General features: G+C 40.3%; 1 protein-coding gene across 2 annotated transcripts; it reads right to left on the bottom strand.

The window, feature by feature from the left end:
- Positions 1 to 453: 453 nt before the first annotated feature.
- skor1b (SKI family transcriptional corepressor 1b) lies at positions 454 to 7,678 on the bottom strand. Of its 2 annotated transcripts, none has more exons than XM_010797381.1 (8): positions 7,541 to 7,678; positions 5,371 to 7,112; positions 4,957 to 5,050; positions 4,757 to 4,861; positions 4,576 to 4,635; positions 4,112 to 4,186; positions 1,918 to 1,992; positions 454 to 1,161 (listed from the first exon to the last, which is right to left on the bottom strand). In XM_010797381.1, exons 2-8 carry the CDS (start codon positions 7,096 to 7,098, stop codon positions 1,067 to 1,069), a joined length of 2,232 nt encoding a protein of 743 aa, XP_010795683.1. In that variant the 5' UTR covers positions 7,099 to 7,112; positions 7,541 to 7,678; the 3' UTR covers positions 454 to 1,066. The 2 variants fall into 2 exon arrangements, with proteins under 2 accessions (XP_010795683.1, XP_010795682.1); XM_010797380.1 differs by having other exon boundaries at positions 454 to 1,164.
- Between the last annotated feature and the right edge of the window lie 3,273 nt (positions 7,679 to 10,951).

The raw sequence follows: 10,951 nt of genomic DNA on the forward strand, positions 1-10,951 counted from the left end.
GTAAATAAATGTGCTGCTTTGAATCATTGAAAAATAAACACATGATATTTTGATTTAGACTGTTGGTCCGACAAAAACTTGAGGACGTCACCTTCAGCTCTGGGAAATTGTATTTAGCGACTATTTACTGCAATGTATGGCTATATTTTTTTTAATGTGAAAAATCGATTCACTGATCAAATACAAATATGTACAGGGAAAATAATTAGGCTAAAAGTTGCATTCATACAGCGTTTCTAAGAAACATAAAATATGTTTTCTTATTGATAGGTTCCTCTTTTGGCGATCCATCAAGATCCATCCAAACAAGATCATTTGAAAACATACAAAGGTCAAAGTTTCACATGAATCAAAAGCAGAACAATATGGCTTCTTAATTTAAGCGTTAGGCTATGGCCTAAATTCCTTTAATTCAAGTTGACAACAATGGGCATGATTCCAAATTTCTTTTCATAAAATGATTTATTCATCAACGACAAAAACAAATATTACATGAAGAAATAGGCTACTCTTAGAATATGTTTCAATACATACAAGGTTGCAGTGTACAAATAGCCTACTGACTTCTGTAAAGTCTTCAGAAACAGTTAGACATGGTTTGACGCTTCAAATAATTATATTGCAGGCCGATTTCATTTTTTATAGAAATTACCATAATTTGTTTAAAGTGCATAACATCCAAATGAAGCTATTGGCCTGCAAAGAAGAACATAGAAAATGTATTAGGCTTATGCACAATACTGAGAGGATAAAGAGCAATGAATTGGCTATTAAAAGCCTCCATTATTGACAAAAAAAGAGGAAATAACAACCTATTACAGTATACACACATTGTCATTGCACTTTGCCACAAATAATAAATATCATCAATGGTATCATTTCAGAAAAACAAATTATATATGCAAAATGGACATAAATACTAAGGGTGTAGATACACATTTCAATTCAATATATTACAAGTAATTACATGTTAGTCTTCTTTAGACTGGATTCCTCAGAGGTTTTTCATGGTTTGACAGAAGATGTGTCCTTTGTGTCCCTTTTCTTTCATAAAATGTCATCTGGTTCAGGGTGGGAGGAGAGGAGATTTGAAGGAGCAGGATCCGCTGCAGTGGCGTGGAGTCAACATCTTACACGAGAAATGGTGTAAAGCGTCGTGAGCTTCTAAGAAAAAGGAGATGAAAGATCAATAGTGTACGAGCACGGAGGGCAAATCGCATGCATTGAGAATGATATTAAAGTATAACACAGAATAGACGTATCAGGCTTTTGGGAGTAAAACTCGATTGGTTGGTTGATTCAAGGGGCATGCTCTAAAAATGTTTTGGATGTCAGTCAGTGTTGGGTGAAGTATTATTGCCTTTCTTTGAGCCTTGAGGTGCAAACATAATCTGCATATCTTCTTAACTATAATTCCCCTTGAATTTACAACAATTAGCATAATATTTCATCTGAATAGCCTCAAGAGTTTATTTGTCTTGGTCCAAATTGCTGCACAAAGCGTCTAAGTATGATCCCAAGTCATCATTTTAAAACCTAGGAAGAAATATATATATATTTTATTCAACAGGTTAGCTATAGCTCTATGTATTTTTGGGAAATTAATATGTTAAACATTTTAACATATTAATTTCCAAAAATTCAGTGAATTATTTTTACTTAAAATAAAATATCAACAATATAAATTGTGAGAAAAATCATGAAGTGTCTACCACATCCTTTCAAGTAATTTGCGTGATGTGAGCACACTTTGTGCATCACAACCGTAAATGTAAGAGTCAACACACGCAAATCCTTGATATCTCGTTTACACAAAGCATCTGAGTTTATATGATGTCATCAATCACGTCGGCAACATGCCGGAGTAAATCTGTAATTCCGCTGCTTTATCCGCTCCCTCTGCTTTATGTCTCTCACCTCTGACGATGTGCAGCTGCTGAACCATCTCCTCCCTGTACGACAGTTCCCTTTTCATTTGATCCTGAAAATTATCTGAGGAACAAAAGGCAGACACAGTCAGTGATGTGGTAAATAAGCTTCCTGAAAAAAACACATCCATTAAAACCGAATTCACAGACACAAAAAGCGTTCAATTATCCACTATGCCTCTTATGTGTCACATATTCACGATAACGTAAAAATGAAACAAAAAGGTGAATATTAATTTTGTTGGATAAGGGCTCGCGATAGTTTCTTTCTAGTAAGAAGTGGATAATATTCACTTGAATGAAATACAACTAAGCACTAGAATGCTTAAACTGGTCCGGCCCGACTCACAGCCTCTAGAGGGCGCTGACATCAAGAAAAAGCGAAAACCCGGCCTCTAAGGGTCCAAAATGTACACTTCACATGCTGTGGTACAAATACTTAAATTACTTTTCATAGTAAAAATTAAAAAAAATCATTTCGAAAAATAATTCAGTAAACATTAATTATATTCATTTAAAAATGCAACTTTATTGCTGGATTTCTGAAAATGTTGGGGTAATGCAGCAAATAAACAATACATCATGATGTGTAAATGGTAAAACAGGTTGCAAAAGTCTCATCTCCTTTTATTCAAACTAGGCAACCTAAAACAAGTCTTAAATGGGCAATGCAAGGAACTGTTTAGATATTTTGTGTTGACTTTAATTGTCCCTTGTTTGCAGACCCATGACAGCCCTCCTTATAAGCAATTAGGTGCAGGTGGAATAAAAGCTGGTATAAATGTGGCATTTGCACCAAGTGTAGTAAACCAATAATGTAATACAATGCATAAATGCATAAAGGAAAAAAAATGCAGATATGAGTAAGGTCTACCACACTGCTTTATAAATCAACGTTAAGTAAGACGCATCACTGGACACTTATATGACATTTGTTGGAAGGTGGAAGATGTTGGAACAATACAATCCAGAACCCCAAAATATACCCTAAAGAGTCTGAGGTGAATATACAGAAAACCCAATTTACATTCATTTATAGACATCCTACTGACTTTGACATAATGTGTTTTTGCATAAAGGTGAGAGCAAAGAAATATAAATGCAATAAACCACAGGTTTTGTCCTAGATGTCTTTGCTGGTAAAATACTGCAGATTAGTGGTTATTTACACCCACAACTGATGGACACTGATCTTGATTAAATACGCTGATCTTAAAATTAAACAGTTTTCATAAAGACGTTATAATGTCTTTGAACAACATTCGCCTATTGCACATCTGAAATCTTGCTAAATGTAATTTCATATCTGGACATGTATGAGATAGACTAATGTTGATATTTGCCCCGCAGAGCCTCAAGTCTCAGTTTTCTGGGATTTAAAACAGAGCGCCAAAAGAGTAATTGAGGTGTTTTCAAGCATTTGTGAGAGAAGGAGAAACTCTGAACACTGCAGCAGTGAGTATGAGAGATATTGTGTCCTGCAATTCTTCTAAGATTTACATGAAGCATGTCAGAGTTTATTCTGGGCGTAGATACCATTTTTAAGATTAAGAATTAGGAAATGTTTTCCACCTACAGAGTTGAAAGTAAAGCCACAAAAGTCAATAACATATTTTGTTGTCATTCATAGCGGCTGAAAATCCATTTGGATATTTAATTTGAATCAAATTGACTCTCCTCAGCTATTACATGTTTTTCTTGTTAATAGCTTAATATCTTTTAGTGTCCAATTATATTCAAAACAAGCTATTTGTACTCACTATATTCAGTTTTGATATCATTTTCATTGAGCCCCTAACTGCACCTGCTTCCCTTCAGAGAAGTATTTTCTAAGGGAGCAGGGATGTTTTTTGGACAAAAGGTTAAAATCACAAGCCTCTGAAATCTTTATTATATGTGTCTTTGAAAGAACCTCTTCCCATCGGGAGTGTGGCCCTGAACCACTTAGGATTTTTGGAAAAATGGTGCCCTATAACAGATTTTGGTTAGGTGTGCCTCTGTTGATGTGGATTTGGTCGTGCCATGGCAAAGGTTCATGTTTTGGCCTGAATCAGAAACATGACCAGAGAGCAACACTCTACATGCACCAGAAAGACTTTTGACTCTCTCTCTGTCAAAAGACTACTTCTGTGGTCATAAAAGACAAAAAAGTGGGGAAAGCACTGTTGCAGAATGTAGCTTACCTTTCAAGTTTTGAAATTCACGTTCCAGCTTTTTCCTCAGTTCAACTTGCTCTAACAGCTGCTTCTGTAGTTCTTCTAAAAAGCAGACAAAAAATAGAGGATGTTGGAGGAGCAAAGGTAGCAGGCGTTTGTATCATCTTCCTTCTAGGACAGTTTTCTATTTATAATGACAGTGATGAGGACACCATCATCATTTACACAGCCTATTCAGGGCAGGTCTTGCTGGGCCTACATTAAAATATATATCTTTTTAAAATATATATTTTGGGACAAATGCCAAAGAAGCTGGCTCATTGCAAAAACTGAGAAATAACAATAATGAACGTCCAATTTCTTTTGAGTTTTGTAAAAAACAACATTTGTTCATATTGTTGTATTAGTTGTATTATAAGATGATTATAAATCATTGTTAAGTGTCTTTTTGACTGTTAATCATTGTATCTAACAGTAAGACATGGTCTTACCTTTTGCCAGACTTTCTATGGCTCTTTGTGCTGGAGGAGCTCTGGCTGGCGCAGCCTCGCCTGAGCACACAGAACATAAATTAAATTCCTGATATTTGCAAAAAATTAAAAAACCTGTATCTCTTAAAACTTAGATTTAATAATAATTAAAATCCTACTCTCTGACCTCGGTGTAACTTACCCTCATCCGGCTCCCGCTGGTTCTCCTCGCTGCTTTGTTCATCACAAGATTTCGTTTCGACCTCCTCCACTGTGGAAGACGGCTCCTCTTTACTTGCACTCTCATCTTAAGAGAAAATAAATCGATGTGATTTTCACCGCCAATTCTTTTTTTTCAAACAGCGATTTTTCTTTACAAAAAGCAGTAAAAGAAAGTCTAACCATTTGATGTAAGTACTCCAATCTTGTAATTCGCAGGTCTGAGCTGATACGGACTGCTCCTTTGTTGCAGCTCAGCCCTCTCCGGTGTGTACACCTAAAGAAGACACAATCACCACTTATTTTAACTCTTAAAATTACAAGACGTTTTACAAACGAATAATAATCAATTAAAAATAAAATCTTAATAAAAATTGTACTCTAAGTTGAAGTGTATATCTTTTTTATTTAAAGTTTTTTTTCTTAAATGTTGTGGACATGCTGCTGCTTTTACACAGTTTTATCATAAAATACACCGTTTAAAAAACAAAACAAGAACACACATATTTTTCTCTCTGAAAATACACACACAAGTCAAGGAAAGAAGCCCACTTTAGAGAAATGTTACAGCCTGTATTTATCGCCAGTGTCACTCACTTCATTAAAAGACGCAGCTATGTGGGTCTCTGACAGCTGCTTGTTCTGCAGCTCTCTGTCAGAGGACTGGGCCACATGCAGGCTCACTTTCTGGGAGTTCACCGCCTCCTGCAGGCTCCTGGAGTCTGAATCGGATGGGGAGACACTGTGAGCCCGAGGGGGAGTCCGAGGACACACCGAGGACAGAGGCCGGGAGTCCTCCTCCTCCTCCTCTTCCTCTTCCTCTGGTGTTTTATTAGTCTCTACATCCACGTCCGGCTCGCCCTCACTGTCCACGCAGGGGGACATGGACCGGTAGCTTGAGCTCTCACTTAAAAAATCGGGCGATAAATAGCCAGTGCGACCCCCGTTGAAAGCGCCCCTGTTGCCGTACAGCTTGGCGATGCAGTCCGCGTCTTTAATGACGGGCCTGAAGGCGGACACGTAGCTGATTTTCCGGGAGGCGAGGGTCATCCCCTCCAGAGGCCTCGCCTCGTCCCCGGACTTATCGTCCTCATTACGCGTGGACTGAGTGCTGGAGCACCGGTCGTTTTCTACCATGCTGTCTTTTGAGGTATTGGTGCTCCGGTCGCTGTGCTCGGAGAGCTCCATGTCAGTCTGCCTGGGGGGACACAGCAGCTCTGGCGGGGGTTTGTGCTGAGTCTGGGGGTACGGGGGCATGGGCAGCGCGCCGGCCGCGGGCCAGAACATGGGGAAGGAGGGGTAGGCGCTGTCCTTGGTACCTGGCCACAGGACACCCGGCATGCCCGCTTTGCTCTGGTCTCCCATCAGGATGTCGTCCTTCTTCTGACAAAGGCTGAAAGCTTGAAACCCGTACGGGTGAGGGAAGAGCGGCGGAGGGATCTTTGGCAGCATCCCGAAGCCTTTACTGGGCACGGGGATGACCGGGTAGCTGCGCGTGCTCGACATCCCAACCAGGTTGTCCTCGCGGCCGATGATTTTTGCGGGTATGTCGGGTGATTCTCGGGGACGGGAGTGTCCATGTGATTTTAAGGAAGAGCTGGAATCTGACCCGCAGCCTGGCAGCGTTCTCTTGCGACTGCCCCCATTGAACATGGCCTTCACGTCTTCCCACGCGTGCATCACATCTTGCTGGCTACCTTTATCTGAAAGTTGAAGATGTCGTCTCCAAGAATTAAAGTTAGCCGCGTCCGGCTGCGTGTACTTGGACTCTGGCGTGCGATGCGAGTGAAATATAAATTTATTTGGAGAGAAATACATGTTGCAGAAGGAGCACTTGATGCACTTGGCCCTGGAGCTGTTGTAGCGTGCCGGGATGAAGTTGCCTCGACTCCCCCACGCGCACTCGTGAGAAACATCAAAAGCGAAATTCTCTGGAAGTTTAGGAGGCGCGTGAGCTCCTAGGAATGACTTACAGAGTCTCTCGGCCTCGCGCTTTGTGATCATCCCGCAGCGCCTGGAGGAGATGGGCATGGCCCCGGCCCTGCGCAGGATCTCCAGCTGCACGGGGGTGCACTGCACGCAGGTGATGCCCAGTGCCACGCGCCGGTTGTGTATCTCGTTATAGCTGTAAGTCTTCAACAGCGTGTTGGATATCTGTGCGAGGCATAGTCTCTCCTGGCCATCTATCACCAAAGACACGATCGGTACTCCGTACAGCACCGTATGTCCCACCTGGTTGGGCTTCAGGTTCTTGGAGTAGGAAAGTTCTTGTTTCGAGGTTGGCGAGGAGCTGGAGTCTCGTCCAGCAGGTATGGAGTCCATCATTGAAGGCCTGGCAGCTGCAGAGACGAGGATTGACATTAAGATGTGGGTTTTGTCTCTTTATAATAAGAACTTTAAAGGAAAATTCTAGTTCATTATTTAAAAACAGGTATTCAATTTTCTAAAGATTAAACATCTAGGACAGGCTATTACCGGCCTCAAATTTAATAAAGTTTGCATGAAGGGATTTTATTCAATATTTAGACTAATCCAAACATCTAAACACATTTATAACATCTCCATACATTCCTTGCACTTATCACTCCACTTAAATTGCATTGGCCTGAAACGTTAACATATTCTCACTATTAGGCTATAGGCGAAATTCGGAATAAAATGTCATCATACTAATCTTAAAATATTCTTATAGATGGATTGAAGACATGATCAAACGCTAACATCAAAAGCATATAGGCTACTCTTGAAATCAGTTGCTCAAACTCACCTTAAATGTTCACGCAGCTCCCCTATGTCGTTATTTAGAAAGCTGTGATCAAGTGGAGGTCAGAGAGATGAGAAGTATACTCTCTGTTGGATGTAAAGATGCTTTCTTTAGGAGTGGGACGCAGTTGTCCGTGCAGCACCGCCTCCCTCCTGCTCGCTGTCCTCCTCTCTCTGCTCCGCGATCGGTGTGTGCATACAGTCTGTGTTGCAGCAGCAGCAGTGTGCACATGGCAGGCAGACTCTGGTACAGCCCCTCTGACACACACGGCACTCAAGTGACGGCAAAACTTAAGGTGAGGCACTCCCACTCCCACAGACAGCATGCATTAACCATGGTTTCATGACCAATGGAGATGGTTGCAGTGTTGGTCTTATAGCAGCATACAGGTCCATGGTTGATGCATATGGATGATGTCTACAATGATCAAATAAAACATGTTATAGCCTATTTTGTCAAAATGCAATACAAAAATAAACATTATTTGTCATTACTATAGGCTGTTGTGTCGAACAATACATTTTCATTAATCTTTTTCTCAATTGCATCTTAAAAAAACGATATGTTATTAACATTATGCACGGTGGGAGTTGGCATTGCGCTTAAAAACAGCAGGGACACATTGTGGTGAGCGTGAAGAGAGGGCCCGCTGCTGAATGAGGGTGCAGGCCCTCAACATGTGCTGGTTCCCACGGATTCATCGTTTACCAGCCACACTTCGCCTACATGCGTTTTGACAATAACCAGCTGCTCCAAAGGTCACTCTCTGTGATCTGCGCTTTGTTTTTGCTTTTTCTCCCTTTGGGCTGAAAGGATAAAAGATCAGATAGAGGAACAATGCGTGCAGCCTCTCACCATAAACGACGCACGTTTAACTTTTTAAAGTCAATAAAGTTTTGGGTGAATCATCTTCATCATGCACACGCCACGCCAAGCACTGATGTAATATTGATGAAGAAACGGGACACGTTCCTGTTGGTCCTACTTCTGTGCGAGAGAGCTGGATGGCCATGACAATTTGTCGATAATTATTCTCTAATTTCAAGAGAGGAAAGATGCTTTGTTAATTTAAACATGGGCAGTTTTCAAATACGAGTTAATGAAATATAAAACACATATGGTCTATTTATACAATAATTGGATCGTAAAACAGTCACAATTTTATCACAACGTATTTAAAATAAAAATTGGGAACCATCAAATAAAACTGAATTAATTCCCACATTTTAATTTGTTTTTCATATCTGGAGAAGAACAAAATAATATAACGAAAATATGATATATTATAATATTGCAAAATCGTATTTATTTTACAATCACTACCCATTTCCATTTGGGATTAAACACGTTTTATAACTGGATAATTCTAAAGGAAAATGCAAACCAATTTGGGGCATTAAAGAAAATTCAAATTAAGCAGCCATCTCCTCCATCTGCTAATCTATTGATTATTGAACGGATAGGGCCTGTTAAACATCGACTGTCATCAACACACACATCTTAAGTAAAAGTCATTGCTGTCATCAGATAAATCCAAGGCTTCTTTGACAGTGTAAACAACTCAACTGGAATGAAATGGCTTAAAAATCCTGTTCAACTAAATGGACACCAAATACCCCCCCCCCCCCCCCAAAAACTCACCACAACATATGAACATGAAATCTATATTTATTTTAAAACTAAATGTAACATACACAGACCCATTCAAGTGACGTTATATAATTGCCTATGAAATAAAATGAGAAAAGTAAGCCAAAAAGTCAGTAAGGTCATAATCAGGCTCGTGCTTATTCTACCTTTTTGTGCACGAGAGAACAGCTCATTTAAAAGTGTGTCTGCATTAATCACAGTGCTGCATCAAAGTATGATAATCACCTGAACACTCTATTAAAATAAAGTCCCAGCCCGGGGGAAATCTTACCTTACTCTTTAATTGTTTTGAGGCTTTGATAGGCTTTTTAATCTAAGATTAATTTATGCATTCTTAAATAACTCTACATATGATTAATAAGCTTGAAAATTAAAAGGAAACTGAAGCAATTATAACAAGTGGTTGGTCATCACCTCATTAGATGGTATTAGAAAGATGCAGCTTGTGTGTGTGTGTGTGTGTGTGTGTGTGTGTGTGTGTGTGTGTGTGTGTGTGTGTGTGTGTGTTTGTGTGTCTGATTGGTTATCACAAAAAATAACAGTAGAAGGGTAAGACCAAAATATGGAGAGACAGTTTAATGACAATTACAGGCGAAATTGCTGCCGGCTAATTACTATTCCATATCTTTCCAATATACTGGACGAGTCACAATCATGTATAAGCAAGATTAAATGATAGACAACTTATTTCTACTGGCTTGTTGTCAGTTATAGCAGCACAGATCCTAATCAGGATCAACTCAGACTGTTCACATCATTCACTGTGTTGATCCTGACAGGATTTTGAGCTGCTAAGACAACAAAAGACAAAGATCAGCTGTTGGAGAAGCCACTGGAGAGACGCAGTGAAAACAGTGAGACTTGCTAAATGGTTCCTAATGTGTAAAGAAGACATCACTCCTATCCTGCTCGGATGTTTATTTGTCTCCTAAAAGCCCACCCCTGGGTCCTGACCCTCACATCCTCCACCGCTAAACGGAACATTTCTTCTCACAGGAGGAGGTTTCAGTATGTGTGTGTGTGCACTATGTGTGTGAAGGGAGGGGGGGGGGGGGGGGGTTCATCACTGCATCAAATGAGGCTGAGCGCAGGGACCCTTTTGTCACAGGCAGGGACTCATCTGCCAATAGTAAGCTGTGAGGTCCTAGGGGAACGCTGGAACAAAGGTGCTAAAAGGCTGTGTGACAATGAGGGTGCTCCGAGGAGAGCCTTCAAGTGCGGGACGCAGGCTGCACGGGAAGAGCTGTGCCAATCACTCCGCAATTACTTTTTTGTGTCAATCCAGAGGCCTTGTGTGGGCATTCATGAGGAGACGCAAGGACACGAGCAGCCACGGCCAGGTCCCTGTCTCTCTGCTGCTTACAGAGAGCTGACCCTAAGCCTCATGGCATACTTGTGTAGCAAATCACCTGCTCTTCTGTTGATTTAAAACTGACAAGAAAACCTCTGACACATTCAGCCTCTTTTCACTGTGGACCCTGCACCCATTATGGAGAACATAACATTTTAAGCCAGAAGGTTTATCTTTCAAATGTAGAAATGATTTGTGTAAAAAACATTTTGAATTCAAATATAAAAGCATAAAATAGGACAACCTTATTGGAGATATTGATAAAAGTGGATTTCTTTCAGATTTCTTTTACCAGATTACATGATTCTGATCCCTGTAGCCCCCTCTTATCTCTCTGTTAAAACATTGTATTAAAACTGTTGTTAAAGTATTTAGCTTTCATCTGAGATCTGGTTTATTATCTTCCATTTGAG

Source organism: Notothenia coriiceps, unplaced genomic scaffold (assembly GCF_000735185.1).
Source record: "Notothenia coriiceps isolate Sejong01 unplaced genomic scaffold, NC01 NC01_scaffold00037879, whole genome shotgun sequence".
NCBI classification, from domain to species: Eukaryota; Metazoa; Chordata; class Actinopteri; order Perciformes; family Nototheniidae; genus Notothenia; species Notothenia coriiceps.

What these genes read in the sequence shown, in the direction of transcription:
- skor1b (XM_010797380.1), bottom strand. Translation starts at nt 7,098, where the DNA reads ATGATGGACTCCATACCTGCTGGACGAGACTCCAGCTCCTCGCCAACC. An exon ending in TGGAGTACTTACATCAAATG is followed by an intron (nt 4,862 to 4,956) that starts GTTAGACTTTCT and finishes TTTTCTCTTAAG; the next exon opens with ATGAGAGTGCAAGTAAAGAG. An exon ending in GCAGCTGCACATCGTCAGAG is followed by an intron (nt 1,165 to 1,917) that starts GTGAGAGACATA and finishes CCTTTTTCTTAG; the next exon opens with AAGCTCACGACGCTTTACAC.